The sequence below is a fragment of the Strongylocentrotus purpuratus genome, unplaced genomic scaffold (assembly GCF_000002235.5).
Source record: "Strongylocentrotus purpuratus isolate Spur 01 unplaced genomic scaffold, Spur_5.0 spur5_scaffold_1, whole genome shotgun sequence".
NCBI classification, from domain to species: domain Eukaryota; kingdom Metazoa; phylum Echinodermata; class Echinoidea; order Camarodonta; family Strongylocentrotidae; genus Strongylocentrotus; species Strongylocentrotus purpuratus.
The window spans coordinates 7,678,085-7,699,777 of NW_022145594.1; the positions used below are offsets into that span (position 1 = coordinate 7,678,085).

The window sequence follows — 21,693 nt, forward strand, 5'->3', positions numbered from 1 at the left end:
AAAGACATTATTGTCTACCCCTGTCCAAGTCATGAAATTTAAGGCTTGTGTGGCAGAAAGACATTATTATCTACCCCAGTCCAAGTCAAGAAATTAGGGCTTGTGTGGTAGAAAGACATTATTGTCTACCCCAGTCCAAGTCAAGAAAATTAAGGCTTGTGTGGCATAAAAACATTACATGTATTATATACCTGTACCACTGTCCAAGTCAAGAAAATTAGGGCTTGTGTGGCAGAAAGACATTATTGTCTACCCCAGTCCAAGTCAAGAAAATTAAGGCTTGTGTTGCTAGAAAGATATTGTCATCTACCCCAGTCCAAGTCAATAAAATTAAGGCTTGTGTGACAGAAAGACATTATTATCTACCCCTGTCCAAGTCAAGAAAATTAAGGCTTGTGTGGCAAAAAGACATTATTGTCTACCCCTGTCCAAGTCCAGAAAATTAGGGCTTGTGTGGCATAAAAAAACATTACATGTATTATATACCTCTGTCCAAGTCATGAAAATTAAGGCTTGTGTGTCAGAAAGATATTGTCATCTACCCCAGTCCAAGTCAAGAAAATTAAGGCTTGTGTGGCAGAAAGACATTATTGTCTACCTCTGTCCAAGTCATGAAAATTAAGGCTTGTGTGTCAGAAAGATATTGTCATCTACCTCAGTCCAAGTCAAGAAAATTAAGGCTTGTGTGGCAGAAAAACATTATTGTCTACCCCAGTCCAAGTCAAGAAAATTAAGGCTTGTGTGGCATAAAAACATTACATGTATTATATACCTGTACCACTGTCCAAGTCAAGAAAATTAGGGCTTGTGTGGCAGAAAGGCATTATCTACCCCAGTCCAAGTCAAGAAAATAATGGGCTTGTGTGGCAGAAAGACATTACATGTATTATATACCTCTGTCCAAGTCATGAAAATTAAGGCTTGTGTGGCAGAAAGACATTATTATCTACTCCAGTCCAAGTCAAGAAAATTAAGGCTTGTGTGTCAGAAAGACATTATTATCTTCCCCTGTCCAAGTCAAGAAAATTAGGGCATGTGTGGCAGAAAGACATTACATGTATTATACCTCTGTCCAAGTCATGAAAATTAAGGCTTGTGTGGCAGAACGACATTATTGTCTACCCCTGTCCAAGTCAAGAAAATTAAGGCTTGTGTGGCAGAAACACATTATTGTCTACCCCTGTCCAAGTCAAGAAAATCAGGGCTTGTGTGGCTAAAACACATTATTATCTACCCCAGTCCAAGTCATGAAAATTAAGGCTTGTGTGGCAGAAAGACATTATTGTCTACCCCTGTCCAAGTCAAGAAAATAGAGGCTTGTGTGGCAGAAAGACATTATTATCTACCCCAGTCCAAGTCAAGAAAATTCAGGATTGTGTGTCAGAAAGACATTATTATCTTCCCCTGTCCAAGTCAAGAAAATTAGGGCTTGTGTGGCAGAAAGACATTACATGTATTATATACCTCTGTCCAAGTCATGAAAATTAAGGCTAGTGTGGCAGAACGACATTATTGTCTACCCCTGTCCAATTCAAGAAAATTAAGGCTTGTGTGGCATAAAAAAACATTACATGTATTATATACACTGCACACACAAAACCATCCACCCATGACACACACATACACAGAGCCTTACACTGCCTACTACTTTGCTTACAAATACTACACACTAGCAAGTCACACACACACACACACAAGTACTGTAGATGCGCATAGTACCTAGCTACCTGGATGTCAACTGTAGATGGCACTATTCCGTTTGGCTACTTGGACACAACCCCTCTCTAAAATTTGGACATTTATTTTGGGCCTTTTTTGGGGAAATTTTTTTCTTGTGTGACTAAATCTTAGTTGATTAGAAATGACATGTCAGACATCTTAGACACTGAATATGATAGTTTTCTTGTGTGGCTAGACACACAAGTCTAAAGTGACACACAAGGATATCTCATACGTAAAACTAAACACACAAGCATACCATCGCAAACTCGGACGGACGTACGGACGGACGGACGTACGGACGGACGGACGGACGTACGGACGGACAACCCGAAAACATGATGCCTCCGGCACCACCTTCGGTGGCGGAGGCATAACAATTTCAAAAGTTGTGCACTTACAAATACAGCAAACAACACTCTTCTTTTAAATGTATATATTATCCTAACTTGTAAAACACCAACGATGTAAAATGATAATAACATGGCATAACACATTTACAGAACAAATTAATAATAATAATCATAATAATAATTAGAGGGGGAACACCCCAAAACCGGCTCTTTATGTTTGAAATACTAGTATAATGAATATAAGCTCTACTCACCCATATTTTCCTCTTCTTGGATGGTTTTGTTGGGTAGTTAGGACCAAGACACTCTGCATGATAGCTACAGTGACACTTATGACAAGTCAACAGCTGCAAAAACAAAACAAAGCAATCATTAATCTCACATCAGGGGGGTGTTTCATAAAGCTGTTCGTAAGTTACGCATGACTTTACGAACGACTTGAATATGAAGTGCCAGATAGGATGCCCAAAGTTTTTCCAGATGTTTTAACAAAATGTGACTATATTTCCAATAACCTCAATTAAATGATGGCAAAATATATACTTTGCATTAAAAAATGTTTGTTATAATAAGAACGTTAATCTACATCTGCACAGTTCAACTTTAGCTGATGCAATTAAAAATGATTGAGCATCCCATGTGGCTTTCCATATTCAAGTCATTCGTAAAGTCATGCGTAATTTACGAATAGCTTTATGAAACACCCCCAGGGCTGATAATTTGAGCACCATGTAGATAAACTGGCTAAAATCAAGCTTCAAGCTCCCTGAAATACCTATCCCAGCTATAATTTCCTGTGAAGTAGGAACAAAGAATAAAACTTACATGATATTTAACTTGCATTAACGTTTTAATATCTGGGCCCCATTTCCAAATGACAGTTTTTGTTATAAGCTAGTGAAATTCTTGCTTCTGATCATTGGTTATCAGCAGATTTGTCACTGCTTTTGTCACTGAAAAAAGGCTGTAAGACATGTGTCCCAGATCCCTGTTTTAGTCTGTATTGATACTGTCACAAGTGTTTGTCAGATGTCAACATTTATCTGATGTTCGTCCATGACTAAACAATCAGGCTCCGCACTTTTTGCATGACATCATTCTGGGACGCTCCTATAAGAAGAATGCAACAACAACAAATGTAAGAATATTTGATGACTCCATCAGAATTTCTTTTTCTTTTTAGACCTTGTTTTTACCTTATCTTGGTGATCACAGACGTGACAGAACCGACAGTTCCTACAGCACCAGTTCTCCTTTTCGTCAGGGAGAGGGCGTTCATCCTCTTCCAGGCAGAAGTCATGGAAAGGCTCGCAGCAAACGTTGCAATACACCAGCTTCATGGGCAAAAATAGAATGTGGTGAGGCAACATATATACTTATCAATTTATCCATGTACATACTTATATGTATATATCAATCTTTATACCTACCTACCTAGGTATCTTTCCATCTATGAATGTATCTATCGCTTTCTCTTTCTCTCTCTCCCTAGATGATACCCTTCAAACTGTTAGGATACAACATCTATCAACTAATTTCCCTTTCTGAAAAATCAGCTGTGCATTGGTTTGCTCGGTTTACTTCAAAGTCTTAAACAACTGATTATTTTTTTCCCCATTTCCCCCATTTTTTCTGTGACATTCTGCTAAAGGATTCATTTAGTCCAAGATACAGGGTTAAGGCTTGTGTTGAAATTGGTTTTAGGTTGGATCTAGGATTAGGTGAACTGTCAGTTCCAGCATTGAAGTTCAAATTCAGTAACAATCTAAAACAAGTTATAGTGCAGCAGTTGTCCCCTGTGCATGTGTCGTAAAACTATTTCCAACACAGCAGCACCCCTTCCTCCCCCTCTTGTTACAAATAATGCCTACTCTGTCTTTTTCATGAAGCAAAACATATCATGAGAGTGGTGCATTACCTCATGTTTGCCATTGCTGCCACATAGATAGCATATAGTCCTGGGTATCATAGGGTCTGAAGAAATGATCACCATTCCACGTTTCCATGCAACAGACATATCATAGTCATCCTGTAAAATGAAAGAAGAAAGAAGAATGGCTACTTTGGTAATCCAAATTTCTTTTAAAGAGTTAATATATCACAACTTATTTTGTAAGAGATAGATTGCAAACTTGCGATTGATTGGAGGACTTGCGATTGATCACAACTCTTTGTAAGACAGGGCCCAAGGGGGTGTTTCAGAAAGACTAAGATCGACTTTAAGTTGGACTTAACTATGGTCTCTCAATTATGATGTTTAGATAATGTTTTTCCTTCAATAATGAACTATCAAAAAACATAAATTCTGTAGATTTGTGACCACGCTTTGTACATCCCTTGAGAGACACATGCCAGCAAACGGTGAGAGCAAACAGTGGCATGAACGGCCTGCCATAGTTAAGTCCAACTTAAAGTCGATCTTAGTCTTTGTGAAACACTCCCCTGATCTATTATATAATCTCATTGAAAGAGAAGGTACAAGGAAGGAAAAGAATCTCATGAGAAGCATTCTGAAGAAGAAAAATATATATTGGAAGAACTTCCCATCTAGAACATCACATTGTGCTTGGCTGGCTTTAAAGGCAATCTGGCTATCATAAATGAGTAAATGTAACCGGTAATTTGAGGACAAATTTGTGAAATTTTTAAAACTAACCTGCACTTAAATTCATATAGTTGAAACGATTTCAGAAACTTGGTTTATGGTGAACTCGCTTCCATAAAGTGTCAAAGAAGACAAAATCAAACAGTTCATTTCAGAAAATCTGGTCAAACCTCCACCTAGATCATAAATATTCATTCAAGTTCAGGTGGGTGTTTCACAAAATTTGTCATCAGTGACAAATGACAGTTTTTGTAATAAGCTAGTGAAATCCTTGCTTCTGATTGGTTATCAGCAGATTTGTCACTGAATTTTGTCACTTGTCATTGAAAAAAGGCTTTGTGAAACACCCTCCAGGTGTGATATGACAGTAAATAGATCCAGACTAAGAGATTAAAGAAATTTGGTCCCAAGGTTCTTGCATCTGTTCAAATTCAGATAGCTGCAGCCTGAAATGATAGTCTCAACTTCAACTGCATGAGGTGCACAACTTTTTTGAATTACTTTATACAGCTTTACAAAACAAATTTACAGTGTATGCACCTATTTATTTATTTATTTATTTTATTTCCAGGCAAGATGATAATATACAAAACATCACAAGGTTAACAAATGTTAGAACATACTGTAAACATAATGATATTTAGCACCAGCCAATGCCTGAGGATTACCTAAAAGAATTTAAAAATTCTGTCTAGAGGCTCTCCACACTTGGAGAGCAATGTAAAGCGCTTTGAGCATGTTTATATAAAGGCGTTATATAAATATCAATATGTATGTATTTTGTACTCACCTTAAAGTCAGTCTTGATGAAATGTTTACCACGGATCTTCTTAGAAAACTTGACAGTCCTCAGCGACTTGGAGTTCGCATCAGTCTTCTCACCCTTATCATGCAAGCAAAAGGCATTTTCAATTCTTAATTTATTTGTTATTTCAAATTTTAACCGTATTTGAACACTTCATACATTTTTCATGTGAAATAATAACGATGTGTACGCTTTTTCCTCATACTGTTTCCAAACCATTTTTAATGACTGTATTTAATGAATACAATGACGAATATGTATAAATTGACATTTTCAGGAGTTTAGTTGCATCTCTATATAAATTTGTGTGCAAATTTATGGCAGTAAAAAAATTGATTTCTAAATGCAAAATAAATACTTAGTTTCAATTTCAATTCCAATTTTTTGCCCAAAAGTACTACTGAAAAATACACAAATAAATATGCAAAATTAGTGTTTTGTGAATCTGGGATGCTTATACAAATTTTGTGACAACTTTTTTGCAAGAGACAGAGAAAGAGAGACAGAGAGAGGGAGAGAGGCAGAGAGAGAGAGAGACAGACAGAGACAGAGAGAGAGACAGAGAGACATACAGAGACACAGAGAAAGAGAGAGACAGACAGACAGAGAGCGTAGTAAGGTCTAGCTTACCCCCGCTTGGCCCTTCTTATTGCTCGGGACCAGGGCTAGTTCATCCAGCACGTCCCCTCCAGCTCTCTTTATCCTGGCCCCAGCAGGTCTAGGAACAGACGGAGCTATAAAGCAACAAGAACATTGTTATCACAGTTGAATGTGATGCAGGCCATCTCTAGATGGAATACACTTTTTAATTAATTTCAAGATATTTCAAAATAGACTAGTTTGATCAGTGAATTCAATGCAGACTTTCATATACATAAGTTCTGTTAAAAATCATTAAATCAATTTTTTACATGATACATATTTTCCCCTTTAAGTTTTGAAAATAAAATTACCAGTCCCCTTCAAAGATCATATAACTGAAACAATGTTGAATTTACAACTGATCCAATAATTGTTATTTCTCCTCATGAACTCAACTAATAAATAGCATTTTTCAAAACTGAAGTGAAAAAGAACAAAATTCACCTATCACTATACCCCCATTACCGGTTTGAATGATCAGACCAGACCCTTGCAGCGGTATACCGCCGATCTCCAAAGCCAACGGAGTAAGTACAAGAAGAAGAAGATAGGTATAATAATAATAATAATAATAATAGCCTAATAGTCCACTCCGAATTTTATTAAACCCAAACGGATATTCTTTTTGCCCAATTGATCGTGAGCCCGGCAGCCACTGAGCAGCACCAGATCGACGTTGCTCTATCCCTTATTGTTGAACGCCAAACAAGGTAGCAACAACTCCCATCTTTTAACGTCTTTTGGTATGACACGGCCGGGGTTCAAACCCACGACCTCCCGGTTGTGAGGCGGACGCTCTACTGACTGAGCCAACACTCCGGTACAGTTGAAACAACTCTCTAATGTTTGAAACTTACCCTTTTGTGCTTGCTCTGGGACAGCCAGGAGTTTCTTGGCTTTCATCTGCTTCAACCTCCACATCTTCATCTTGACCAGATTGTGACATTTACGATGTCTGAAGACAAAAAGATGAAAGGTGGGGACATGAATTTCAAAATAAATGTTAAAGGCATCGTTTAACAATGTTAAATCTGAGATGCATGGCCCTACTTGTTATCAGTGTCTGTGATATGGTGTAATATTGAAGCCCTAAAAAATTGCGCTTCAAAATGATTATGAAGTGCCTCAAAAAAGTAAAAGTCTTAAGTGACCAGTTTTACCATACTCATTTTTCCCAATCTAGACTGTAGTGTCATAAAAACCGTTTGGAAAACAAATTTTTGAATTTTGATTTCCAATCATAAATATCTTGATAATCAGACAGGCGATCGGCTTGTAAAAGTCATGGGGTTCCTGACTGACCTAAACGTTTATAATTACGATTGCAGCATGAACTAAATCCAGGATTTTGTTTCAGAATTGGAGACAAAGTTACCCAATCCCTTTAAAGCATGATTGCCAACCTTTCTTCGTCATGACCTGGGCCCTATTTCACAAAACTTGTCATCAGTGAAAAATGATAGTTTCTGTTATAAGCTAGCGAAATGCTTGCTTCTGATTGTTTTTGTTTTTTTATTTTTGTCAATTGTCATTGAAAAAAAGCTTTGTGAAACGGGTCCCAGGTTGTGACATTTACAATGTTTTGACGACAAAAGACGAAGGGTGAAGACATCAATTTCAAATGAATTTAAAATCATGACTGCCAACCTTTCACAGCAAAATCAGGAATTTCTCATGGTAAAATTAGGAATAAAGTTTATTTGGATGATTGTCACAAAGAAGTTTTCAAAAAAAGAGAGGAATCTAGGGTAAAAAAAATTAATAGCTTGAAGGCAAAAAATTCCAAGGGATCAACTTACATGCACGCTTGCTTCTTGGTACCGCGACCACCATACTTGGGCTTGTCCCTGAAAAAAAAACACATACACAGATGAAATGGTTATTCTTAGCTGAATGAGCACTGCATGCCTGACATGACTTGAAGTTAAGGTAATGGTCAATCAGAGTAAATCAATTTGTTTAATACCCAAGTTATCTATTCCAATATGGTCTACACCCAGCCAGTCTACTATCTGTATGGTCTGATAATCATTTAATCATGAATCATAAAAATAATCAAGGTAAACGAAATAGGCTTTAATTAGACAAACTGGGAATTTGCCTAAACGGTCATTACATGAAATGATAAGAAAATTAGAAGACAAAATTATTATTAGAACATGTGCATAGCAGAAAAACGGCAATTCACCAAAACAGGTATGATGGAATAAAAAGGAAAATTACTTTCCATGATCATTAAATATTATCTTAATTTTTGTGACTAAGAAACACAATTACATAAAGAATCCTGAAGGCCTACTACATGTGAGAGATTGATACAATAGGGGTGGTCACAGAAGGTGATGATAGTAGTGGTGCCGATATATGATAGAGGTGGTAATGATGATGATGGTGATGTTGGTAATACAGATGTTGATGATGATGGTGATGATTTTGGTGGTGGTGGTGGTGGTAGAGCTTTGATGGTAATCTTGGTAAATGGTGATGATGATGATGGTGAAGGTGCTAACAATGATGATGATGGTGATGATGGTAATAATGATGATGGTGGTGGGAGTGATGATGGTGGTGCTGGTAATAATGATGATGGTGGTGGGAGTAATGATGATGGTAGTGGGAGTAATGATGATGGTGGTGGGAGTGATGATGGTGGTGCTGGTAATAATGATGATGGTGGTGGGAGTAATGATGATGGTAGTGGGAGTAATGATGATGGTGGTGGGAGTGATGATGGTGGTGGTGGGAGTGATGATGATGGTGGTGGGAGTGATGATGATGGTGGTGGTGGGAGTGATGATGATGGTGGTGGGAGTGATGATGGTGGTGGTGGGAGTGATGATGATAGTGGTGGGAGTGATGATGATGGTGGTGGGAGTGATGATGATGGTGGTGGGAGTGATGATGGTGGTGGTGGGAGTGATGATGATGGTGGTGGGAGTGATGATGATGGTGGTGGGAGTGATGATGATGGTGGTGGGAGTGATGATGATGGTGGTGGGAGTGATGATGGTGGTGGTGGGAGTGATGATGATGGTGGTGGGAGTGATGATGATGGTGGTGGGAGTGATGATGGTGGTGGTGGGAGTGATGATGGTGGTGGTGGGAGTGATGATGGTGGTGGTGGGAGTGATGATGGTGGTGGTGGGAGTGATGATGATGGTGGTGGGAGTGATGATGATGGTGGTGGGAGTGATGATGGTGGTGGTGGGAGTGATGATGATGGTGGTGGGAGTGATGATGGTGGTGGTGGGAGTGATGATGATGGTGGTGGGAGTGATGAAGATGGTGATAAAGATGAGGATGATGGTGATCATAATAATGATGGTTGCGATGACGATGATGATGATGGTGGTGATGAAGAAGTTAATGCTGCAAGATGATAATAACGATGATCATGATGATGGTGATTATGGAATTGTTGATAGTGTTGGTGATGATGGTGGTGGTAGTGGTGGTGATAATAGTTCTCAGAATGGCCACGGTTTCTGTTGGTGATAATACTGGTGGCAGTGGCGGAAATATGATGATGGTTAAGGAAATACTACAGAGATAATGTCTAATTGCTTCACACCATATCCCACCAAGTAAAACATAAAATACTCACAGACAGTTTGCACATTTCTTGCAATCGTATTTGCGCAAGCAGGCTGAGCACTGTCCGCACCTCGACCTCCTTTTCACATTAAGCTCCTCATCTCCTTCGGGCATCGACGACCAGGGCGTCGACATCGAAGCCATCTCAGACTTCTGCTGCAAGGCTTTCTTGAGCTTCAAGACTTTTTTTGCCTCTTTCTTGGTAGCAAAGTCTGAATAATTCTTCTCCAGATAATTGGCCTCCTCGTCCATTGTGAGGAACCCCTCCATGGCACGCTTCTTGGCCGTCGGCTTCCGCTTTCGGGTGGAGAGTCGGGGCGATGTTTCGTTGCCATAGAGATCACCCTCTGACCCAGTTTCAGTGTCACTGTTGTCATCTACAGATAACATTTTATGTAGCAAGTGTTCAGTCATAGTGCATAAATTCATGATACATGTACTTAACATAAAGTTCATTAGGTAACTTTGTATACAAACAGGGGTGATAGTGAGCATTAAACCACCTCCCCCCCCCTTTTGACTAAAAAAAGAGGAAAAAGAAACAAATTTTGGAGAGAAAAAATGGCATCTAACAACATTCCCCCCTTACGAGTAAGAAAATTGGAAAAAAATAGGGGTAAAATCAGGAAAACCAGGAAGAAGAAAAAAAATCTGGAAAAAAATCATTCAGGAAACTGATTTAAATCAGGTAATTATCAGGCCTGATACAAGGAAGTGAGATAAGTTGTGGCTATTTTATAGAACATTTACACCGCTTGAATGGTCAGTATTGACCTTTGACCTAAGGACAGACTCACCATCACTCGTGAAGAGCTTCTTCCTCTCCTTGAACGGCAGAGCACTCAGTTTGAGGCTATCATGGCTGGTGGGCCCCTGTCCTTCGTAGCGGGCTGGTGAGTAGCCCAGGGCCACGGATTGTCTCCTGCAGACATGCTTGATGCGAGGTCCACCCGACACAGCAACACTCCCCACGGTGACTTCATTGGCAACCTGAAATAGAGAGAAGGCAAAAGGGACTAAATGAAAACCAAGATAATTCTTTACATTACTCAATAACAACCTACTGTACCTTTCAAATGGATGTGTCAATTATTAATGATGACATTATCTCCCCCCCCCCTTCCCCTTCCCCCTAAAAAAAATGTCTTCACTTATGTTCTATGAACTGATGCCAAAGTAAACAGGTATTATTTACAAATACCCGGGGTAGATTTTTGTTTAATTTCAATTTATGTAGACTAAATGATTGCCAAGCCAGTATACCATAAACAATTACTTTTTTTTTGAAAAATATGAACCTTTGCACCCAAATCTATATAAAAAAATATATCCGACCAACAGAATCAAAAGCTATTCAGTGGTATCACAACAGAAAGCATGCGATCCTATGAATTACTTTTCTTCTGTGAGCCTAGAGTGCATTAACTCTTATCCACAAACACATATTCAACACCTTTTTATTATTCTCAAGGCTCGTTCAGATAAAACGCGGGAAAACCGCAGCATTTCTTTAAAATGATGATGTAATGTATTAGGCTTCAGTTCTGGATCACATAACACAGAACTGAGTGAATACATTACACGCAAGTCCTATGCAGCTGCCATTCATTTCTACCTTGACGCATTTTGAACAAGCCTCAAAGGGATGATTTACTGTTACTGTTTACTGTTTATGGTGGCTGTCCAGACAAACCCACTAGGGTTTTTATACAGCAACTGAATTCCTATTTTTTTTACTGTCAATATTTTACTATTTTAATAATAATTATGTATAATTATGTAATATTTCTTTTATAATCACAGTATGTTGATCTTACTGTTTTTATTATGGAATTGAATAAATACTGAATTGAATTGAATTGAATTCATCAAGGAATATAATTTGGATATCTTTAGTCCCACCTGGTGTACATTGGCGTTGGATGCTTCCGTCTGATCAGGAGACATATCTGCTTCCAAAGCATCAGCCATCTGACGAGACACTACAAAACAGAAACACACAAAAACCATTGTTAAGGGTTTTATCATTTCTATGGAAGAGGGGGGGGGGGGAGCAAAAGTGAAAACATTCACCACTCTATGGAGAAAAAATTTGCCTGGGTTAGTAACTTACAAATACTGCATATGACAGGGCTAAAACAAAATATCCTGATAGGAATGGTTAAAGAAAGAAAGGCAAAATACTTAGCCACATTAAAAGACTTCAGACCCTCTTGAAAGATTTATTGGAAGAAAAGGAGAAGGTTCCAGATCTAAAGGGAAACCCCCAAGAGCTAACTAGGAGGGGAGCATTTAGACATGGAGTGGAATGACACTGAAGAGTGTACCAAAATGGCAGAGAACATGTTGATGTGTGGGAAACGACCTCCAAGCTGACAGAACATACCTTGATATATAGATAGATATGAACTTAAAGTGACTTCTGATTTGCTCTAGCAGAAAACAAGTTTTGCAGAACCTGTCACGAAAGGTGACCACTTCATTTTTCTGTTTTCATTCCATAGACAGATTGGACTTTACCTGTCTAAGTTTGATATCAGTATGTATTCCTCAAAACCAGCAGCACTTACTGAAGCTGACCTATATATTTTGTTATAGAACATGGACAATCGTGCCTTTTGGCTCAACAGGGCATCGTTTCACGAAACTGTACAAGTCCAAGTTCACCAACATCCCATTGAAACATGTGTTAAATTTAATAAACTTGATGCAATGTGTTATCAGCGAACTTGTACTTACGATTGTTTTGTGAAACGCTGTCCTAATCTTTTGAAAGTGGTAAATTATTGCCTAAGTGATCCTTGTACTTATTACATTCAAAGTGCTTTACAACTACAAAGAAATCAGGGATGCGAAATCGAATTGATCAGAGGGCCTGAAAATCACCTAGAATGAAAATATGAAAATAACTTGCCAGGGGCTTAATTCAGGCTGTTGCCTCAAAACTGGCAATCCTGAGAAATGCATTTTACCAAAAACTTGTGGGTTGGACTAACTGAAGTGAAAGAGGTGTGACTCACCTGTATCTTGTAAAGTCTTGTCTGCAGGGCTGAGAAGTTTATCATGTAGAAGGCTCTTCATCCTGGACAGGCTGTCCATCTCGTCTTCCAAGACAGCTCCAAGTTTCAGCTTCCTTGCCGCAGATTTTTTCAATTTCATCCCCTTCCCTTTCTGCTTGCGTTGCTTCGCCTTCAAAAGCAGCTTGGATGAGGCATTCTTCTTCCGCAATTTGATTTCTTCCTTGGTCATGCCTCCCTTGGCTTTCTTCTTTTTCTTTTTCTTTTTCCACTTCATACGTTCAACTTTTGACATTGGCATGATGCTACCTAATCCTACAGATAATGTGTTGTCCAGAATATTCTTCTTTTTCTTTTTTTTCTTCTTAATTTTACTGTTCCTTTCATACAGCTCTGATCCTAAGGCAAGTAATCGGCGGGAGTTGGGAGAGAGTCCAAGACTGTCTCCTGACAGGGCTAGGCCTTCGGGTTCCTGGTCATCGGGTTCCTGGCCATCGGGTTCCTGACCATCAGGTTCCTGATCGTCAAGCATTGCAACTTCTTTCTCTTTCCCGGAACCCTTGTAAACCTTTTGGAGCATTTTCTTCAAGTTACGGAGTCTGCATCTCCTGTTAGTGATAATTTTTCCCTTCTTCATCCTTTCTATCTCATCAGGAGTGAGCTCTAATCCCTCCTTCGCCTTTCTATACAGCGCCCTCATTGATGGTAGTCCGTCAGCTGGAGCTGCCTCTCTATGCTCTGTGACTGTCTTGACGTAATTCTCCTTCTCCTCCAAGAACTTCTTCATCAGCCGCTCACGTTCCTGTTCCAACAGTTTGGCTTTCTCTTCTTCAGTCAGCTCTGGCTTCTTCTTTGCCCGAGGACTTGAGCTGGTTGCATTCACCTTTGGACTTCCATCTGCCCTAGGGCTCATGCTATTTGGATTAACAGGGGCACCATCGCCAGCTTCACCTTCCTTCAGCAACCTCTCAGCTCTTTGCTTTGACCGAAGTATTGCCTGCCTCTCCGAAGTGATTCTCCGGTAACGATCCATCTTTTCCTTCTCCCCCGGAGTAAGATCCATTCCAGTCTTGGTCTTCTCCAATATTTCACCAACAGTGGCACATCCGTCGATTCTGCCTCGGATGTGCATGAGCTCCTCCCCATTCCTCAAGGTCTGGAACAATACCAGAGGAGATGTCCTCAAAGCTGCAGATTCTTCTTCATTTAATGTGTCCTTCTTTACAACCTTCTTGTAAACGGCTCTCAAGGGTTGCCACTTGGCTTCAGTTGTGCCTAATAATGTTTCCTCCTGAGATTCAGTAAGGGCTGTCCCATTCTTGATCTTTGCGTTGATCATTGCCAACAACCGTTTGTCCTCCCTACATTTCTTTTCTTCTGACTGTGGGCTGTATTCTTTATCAGTTTCATTTTCAGACTTCACCTTAGTTTTTCTTTTCCGAGAGGATTTCTTTTTCTTAATTGATTTCGAAAATTCATCTTGAAAAGCAGTGTGTTTCTTTTCTTTCTTATCCTTGTGTTTGGCTTTCTTCTTCTTAGTGCCTTTCATTGACAGTTCAGTATGATCTGATTGGGGTGGCTTTGAGGGTTTCTTGATATCGTCATTCTCCGTTGCCTGTAGGCTTCCAGTGGTTAAGAACGAACCATCTAAATCTGAAGGAATATCAGACCAGTCACCGGAGTCCTGGCCCGACGGTGATGTTAACAGACTGGAACCAAACTCTTCTTGCTCAATAAACCTTTTTGTTGGCTTGATTACCCGCAACGAACGGGAGCTCACAACAGGCATGATGAAGCCAAAGCTGGGCTTCAAAGGTTTAGGCGTCTTAGGCTCAAGTTTGCCATCTAACTTCAGTTTTTTCTTAGATTTCAAACCAGCTTGTTTAGAGAGAGTCCCTTTTTTGGCTGGAGGAGTGACCTTCCGATGCAGGAACTGAAGGTCGACCCCTTTCATGTCCATATCAGCCAGCTTGCTAGAACACTTGACTGATCTCTTACCAGGCGTATCTGAGCCAAAGACCTCTTGATCCTTCCTCTGAGCACCTTTTGCCTTTTTCACCAGCTCCATGGCTTTTGACACATTGACTTGTTTGGATTTTGGCACACAGATCACTTTCCCTCCCTTGTCCAATGTTCCATTTTGAGCTTCAGCCATCAACAGTTTCTTCCTTCCCCATGGCTTAAATTTCATGGGTGACGATTCAGATTTCTTGCCTCTTGCTTTCTTGAGTAACAGCTGTGCCTTTTCTAGCTTGGCCTTACCCCACGGCACCCCTGTGTCCTTCCTTGGGCTTCCACGTCCTTTAACAATCTGAGCTTGCTTCCCATCACCAAGAAGTTTTATCTTGAATTTTGTAGGATTTGTCGTCTTTGCCGCTCCCGCTTTCTGCTTTGGCATCATGAACGGCAAACGGATCTTTCCTGTGGTCTTTCCTCCCACCTTTGTAAAAGCGGCTGTCGGTTCCTTGATCTTCGGTGGCTTTGGAGGAATAAGCTTTGGTCGGACGATATCCAAACCTTTAACCATGTCCCTGTATGACAGCCGACCGACTGACCGCTTTTCGCGATTGCCGACACCCAAGCTGCCATTCTTTCCCTGCTTCAGCTTCTGTATTCTTCCTTCAGCGACCCTTGACTGCTTTGTCCTGTATGGTTTGGACGTGTTCCACTCTCCTCTCTTCATCTCTGCGCAGGAATCGCCTCTGGTGTAGTGAATCTCTCTTCCCGCTCTCCTTCCCATGATGGGCCAGGCGGCTTTGACATTCTTGATCTTGGGTGAAAGCGACGGGTCCTCCTTCTTCGTCCATTTCTTGCGCCTAAGGGGTGACGGCAATTCACCGATCTCCGAGGTTGAGAAGCCTTGGAAATCATCTTCCTGTACATGGGAAATAATTTTAGAAATGTAAAATTAGTGAACTTTATTTTTCGCATACATTATGTTAATATGTAAGTCTTGGTAATTGTCAAAGGTGGAAAGCTGGTAGTACAGTACATCCAAGACCAACCCTCACTTTTTGATGATTTTGCCTGGTATTATAAAATAGTGCTAGAACATACTATTCTCGTTTACATCTTGTGGGGCTCTTGAACAAACTAAACCACAAAAGAGAAGGAGCGTCTACAAAACCACAACACATACATGTACCAACAAAAACACTGAGCGACCATTTTCTTCCAAGACAGACTTCATGACATCATGCATTACTTTTTTGTTAACTAATCTTACAGCATAGAGTTGTTTCAGCATTTCGAGACACAATGTATAATCTCAAAAATCATGAAAAGTTTGTTCATGTACTGTACCTCAGATAAATCTCTAACATCTTGTTAACAAAGAACTTTCTACATCATAACCTGCATGTACAATACAAACTTTAAGATTTATAATTTTTTTCCTGAGTCATCAGCATCAACACCCTTTTTGATGCAAAAGAAAAGAAATACACAAAGGTAAAAAAGAAAAAGGTTTTTTGAAGAAGAAATGCTGATCAAATTAGACCTTTAAATACTCCTATCCTGAATTGGTCTTTAATCAGGAAATGAAGAGGCTCCCTAACAGCATGCAATAAAATGTTGTACTGAGCATATGCCAAGTATTAAAATCAAGTAGCATATTAGTATAGTGTGTGTCAGAAAAAAAAACACATTTATCAAATTGTACATGTTTAGAAATAGGAGTTGCAATATTTGATATTTCTGAAATAACCCTGAAAGGCATTCTTTTAAAAGTAGCTTTCCCTGGTTGGTTGACACTTGACAGTAGCAGTCAATCTATATAATTGGTCTGTACTTTATATTAAACAATGTACATGCAGGACTTCTCAAGTTTTCACAAAGCACTGATAACGTCATATCCTCATTCATCCGATTCAAATTAAAAATAACACAATATTCATGTTGATGGCTCTTTATCTGGATAGGGAAGTCTGAAATATTTTAACTCTCTATCTCTCTTCTATTTCATTTCTTTGTAGTTACTTCTCTCACCAACCCTACATGTACATGTAGGCCAATGTTTTTTTATTCTTCTTCTGCAATTCAGTGAAAAAACTGAAAACGATTCGTAAAGTAGATATATGATTACTCCTTTTGCTGATTTTTTACAGCTCCCTTTTAAAACATTTTTTTCTGACTCGCCCTGTAGCGGTTGCAACATTTGTATCCTGGGTCTATATATCAAAAAGCTAAGAATTATATTACATTAATGGCGCAATAATATCCTGCGTTTATTTTTTTCTGACACACCCTGTAGCTCTATGCAACTCTGGCCACCCCTATTCTTAAACAGCACATAGAGAGTACACTAGTGGATTGCATCCTGTTTTGTATCCTGATACAATCCTGTTCCTTCTTACATCATTCTTGACCCTTTGTTCTGGAAGTGAAACAGCCTTTAATTCAGCTACAGTCATGCAGGAAGGTCTATTTGTTGATAGGGGAGGAGGGTGAGGAGGAGGGGAGAAGGGGGAGAAGGGAGAGAAGGAGGAGAAGGGGGAGAAGGGGGAGGAGAAGGGGGAGAAGGAGGAGAAGGGGGAGGAGGGGGGAGGAGAAGGGGGAGAAGGAGGAGAAGGGGGAGAAGGGGGAGAAGGGGGAGAAGGAGGAGAAGGGGGAGGAGGGTGAGGAGAAGGGGAGGGGAGGAGCGGGAGGAGAGGGGGAGAAGGGGGAGGAGAGGGGAGGAGAGGGGAGGAGAGGGGAGGAGAGGGGAGGAGAGGAGGAGAGGAGGGGAGGAGGGGAGGAGGAGAGGAGGAGGGGAGGAGGGGAGGAGGAGAGGAGGAGGGGAGGAGGGGAGGAGGTGAACATGGCCGGATAAGCAAATAAGGATCCAATGTACGAAATATAATTACCGATTAGCATAAAATGGCATTTGCTTGAACTTTAAGTGTCTCTTAATTGAAAAACACTACAAATGACTATTGTCGGAAAGTCAGCATGATTAAAATCATGAGCCCTCGGCATGGCTGCGACGGGTAGTCGATTGCTCGAGTACCCGCACGGTTGACAACTACTCGGGTACGATTTCTTGTACCCGAATATTCGGCCGAAAAAAAAAAAAAAATGTCCAGGCCCACGCTTACCCGTGCCAGGGAGAGCGGCGTCCGCTGGCATGGTACCGTCGGTAAAAATGTTTCCCAACTCAAGCACTGTCAAACTCACCTTTCAGAAACTGGGACCAAATGTCCAGATTTCTGTTTGGACTTGGAGGAAAATGGATTATTCTGCCATCTTTGGTTTTTAAAACAGCATTGTTTACTGTTATTATTCTTATTAAATCGGCGCCTTCAACTGCAACTCAAAGTAAAGTTGCATGCGTTTTCAGCGAGGGACCTGAGAAACTGCCGAGTGGTATGGTAGTCGCAAAAAAGAAAAAAAAGGAAAAAAATCCAAAAATCCAAAAATTCAAAAAAAATCAAAAAAATTCAAAAAAATTTAAAAAAATTCAAAAAAATTCAAAAAAATTCAAAAAAATTATAAAAAAACATGGCGTCCGAATATTCGAGTATTCGCCTGTGAGCCTGGGAGTGTACTCGGGTACCTCATTACACTGTTGTGCACAGCCCTAGTACATGTACATGTAATTGTAAATCGTATGTCTGAGGGTCGTTTCTTGAAACTGTCATAACTACAAGAGCTGTCGCTCAACTTGGATGCTAAGTATTTCATAAACTGTCCTTGCCGAGGGACAACTGTAGCTATAACTCCTTGTAGCGACTCCAAACCTGTCATATCTCTTTAGAACGCCATCTCAAGGCAACTTTAACTTTAAATTTATTTTAAACTTATTTCTTGATCTTCAAGCTCTAATTTCACAGATCAGTTCTTATTGGTGTGAAAATAAACACATTACGCAAGCATAAAAAAAACTTTTGTTGTAAGTTTTTAATGCCTAAAAAATAACATAAAAGGTATTATATACCTCACTTAAGTAATCCAGCCATCTGATTGGTCGAATTGCATTCATAAACTTCAACTGTTCCTGTAAAATTCCCGGTAACCATGCATAAAACATTTAATATTTTTAATAACCATGGTTATTAAAAAAATAGGTCAGCCTCCATGGTTACCCCATAGGTTTACATGTTAAAAAATGGTTTGAGCGATCGAGGATACCGTATGTGTGCGAAGGATTGGTCGGTAATTTCAATACAATTGAATCTCGATCGATCTTACCGACAATTTTATCTTGCATTGTTGACATGAAGACGAAAATAAACTTCCAAAAACAAAAAAAACAACATCTGCCGATAGATCTTGATCTAAGTTCGTGCCAATATGCATTGCAAAAGTAAAAGAAGGGTGCTTTTGCGAAGCATTCATCACGCCGAAGCCGGTTTCAATCCATTTTAATGTATATGTTGTACAAAACTGGCGAGCATGTGAACAGCACGCGATGGCCGAGTGGTGTAAGGCGTTGGTGTAATATTGATCACTCAATATACGCAAGGGTTCGACTCTCACCTTCGACAAAAAAAAAAAGTATTTTTTATTTTTTATTTTTTAGTCTATTTTTTTTCGGCATATAAAAGTATTAATGACTGCTTTAATATTCGAGAAATAGTTGTTTTCATACGCTCTCGGGAAGGTTACAATTGGGCTATTCCCCTCGGCAAGCCTCGGGGAATAGCACAATTCTAACCTTCCCTTGAGCGTAATAAAACAACTATTTCTCTCAAAGCAGTCATTAATACTATACTGTACATGTAAATACTATTTGTACATACCTGTACATCAATCTACCATAGAAAAGTCGCTGAAGATCTGCAATTACAGACCCATGAGAAATTGAGAATGGTGATGATTTTTGTGTAGGTAGTATTACTCTAGACAGTTCCCCTTTTCAAGCATAACACTGACACAAATCATATCTATTTGATAAATTAATTTTGTTAATGTGAGTCATAAAATATTGTGTTTTTATTATTTTCCATAGTGGAAATAAAGACAGGGTCTTCTTTCAATTGGATATGAGTTATCATGGTATCCTCTTACTTTCAAATTTTTAGTCACTTGTCCAAATTCCAAAGCAACTTGAACCATGAGTTCCATCAACTTTTTAAAAACCTTGAGATGTCATTAGTAAGACATGTTTTTCATGCAAATTTGATGTTTGCATCCTTTGTGCTACCACTCAAAGATTTTTACTTTTTCAAACAGTTTGAGTGAAATTAAGCTTCATATAAATCTCCTTCAGTACTTCAGGATAAAATCTGAGGGATTAATTGGGGCAAAAACTGTATCTTTTAGCTGATAGTATCAAAATCTTGAATTTGTTGCTCATCATGGTTTTGTGAAACAGGTTTTCTGCTTTTGGACATCTCTTTAGATCGCGGACAAAGATACGACTGTCATGGAGAAACAACCCCCAGTTCATTATCCATCAGGAACACAGTTCCACAATTTCAGTTTAATTCTTGATCCATTTTAAAATGTACTGCACGAGTAACTAAAAAAAAAAGAAAAGAAGAGTCCTTCAGCGAACTCTGACAGTAGTTTGCAATGTTTGTCGTGCGCAGGAATGTGTGATTACGTTCACATTTGTAGTATCGTTCTCACAGCTTTCCACACAGGCAAAAAGTCAGGCTTGGTGATATTATTTAATATCATATTTTAAAAATCATTAAGCCCATGCAGCGCCCATATACAGGACTAGCTAGGTAAACATTTTTCATTTTAAAGAGCTTTTTTGCTGTGAAAAAAAAACCATGAACAGTTCAATGATGTCATTTTTTAGGATTAGTGTTTTTTATCCGTTTTTCGCATCGCCAACGCGCGTATTGGAAATAAGAATCAATGCTCCTTATTTTGTGTACGCGTCTATCCGCATTTACAAAGACGATCCTTATTCTCGGACCAGCGCCCCTCCTCCTGCTCACAATGACAAAAATAATAACACTAACAGTAACACAGTAGATCTATTCAGTAACACTAACGTAACACCTCATTGCATTTGTAATTTTGTGCAGGTTTGATTCATGCATGGTCACTGTCACTCGAGTCTCAACACTTCATCATCAAAGTTAGATAGCTGACGATATCCTGAATCTGAGGATTTGCATGCAGCATGAAACTGCAACTTTGCAAGTCAAGATTGAAGACAATGTGAAACTGAAATGAATTGAATGTAGCCTAGACCTAGATTATTCATTTGATTTTGAGTTGACACTTGTCTTGACATGTTCCCGTGTTCTTAATTCTTAGTTCACTCATGACAGGTTTTGTAGAAAAATATAGAATATAGCCTATATTATAGGCCGGACATTCATTAAAAATACAGTGAGAGGTAATTCTAGTCTACCAGTAACAGTTTAATTAGAGTAGGTCTAGGTCTACATGCATTGAATGGCATGTACATTTCTACTACACAACGCATTGCAGTGCAGAGGTTCATTCATTCATTCAACAATACACAACGACAACGACCAACCATCGATTTTCACGCGAAAAATAGACAAAAACATTACATGAATATACCTCGTCAGAGTCACCAAAAAGATCATAAAACCACTTCAAATTTCTCTGGATGGCTGCTGTACGTGCAAAGAATGCATGCTGACGATTTCTATCTTTTTCTGGAAGATATCGCACCAGTGATCGTCCATATCTGTGGCCAGGCCTCCCTGGGAAACGAAGGCGCGCCATATTGATCTACATAGACTTGTACAGTACATTCCTTTTGCATGCAGTGCAAGTGCAATACGTATACAGTGCAGTGTACAGGAGGGTCAATTAGCGCGGGCCCCTGAACGCGGATATGATATTGATGAACAATGACGTAAAACTCGTCGACTGTCCCCTGTTCCTAAATAATAAATAATACGAGGGTGATAATAAGTAACAATACTAATGATGATGATAATGATGATGGTGAAGATGATTATGATGATGTGGATGATGATATAATAATGATGATACAGTATAATAATAATACAATTAAAAATAATAATGGTAAATGTTCTGAAA

General features: G+C 39.4%; 1 protein-coding gene across 1 annotated transcript; it reads right to left on the reverse strand.

Annotated features, from left to right (window-relative positions):
- Window positions 1–2,143: 2,143 nt before the first annotated feature.
- LOC115920887 lies at window positions 2,144–21,410 on the reverse strand. The gene is made up of 12 exons (XM_030977597.1): window positions 21,205–21,410; window positions 12,739–15,610; window positions 11,621–11,700; window positions 10,516–10,708; window positions 9,729–10,095; window positions 7,924–7,971; window positions 6,982–7,079; window positions 6,113–6,216; window positions 5,468–5,560; window positions 3,991–4,101; window positions 3,269–3,406; window positions 2,144–2,419 (listed from the first exon to the last, which is right to left on the reverse strand). Exons 1-12 carry the CDS (start codon window positions 21,370–21,372, stop codon window positions 2,159–2,161), a joined length of 4,533 nt encoding a protein of 1,510 aa, XP_030833457.1. The 5' UTR covers window positions 21,373–21,410; the 3' UTR covers window positions 2,144–2,158.
- Between the last annotated feature and the right edge of the window lie 283 nt (window positions 21,411–21,693).

What these genes read in the sequence shown, in the direction of transcription:
- LOC115920887 (XM_030977597.1), bottom strand. Translation starts at nt 21,372, where the DNA reads ATGGCGCGCCTTCGTTTCCCAGGGAGGCCTGGCCACAGATATGGACGA. An exon ending in GCAGCAATGGCAAACATGAG is followed by an intron (nt 3,407 to 3,990) that starts GTAATGCACCAC and finishes TTGCCCATGAAG; the next exon opens with CTGGTGTATTGCAACGTTTG. An exon ending in TCTGTGATCACCAAGATAAG is followed by an intron (nt 2,420 to 3,268) that starts GTAAAAACAAGG and finishes TTGTTTTTGCAG; the next exon opens with CTGTTGACTTGTCATAAGTG.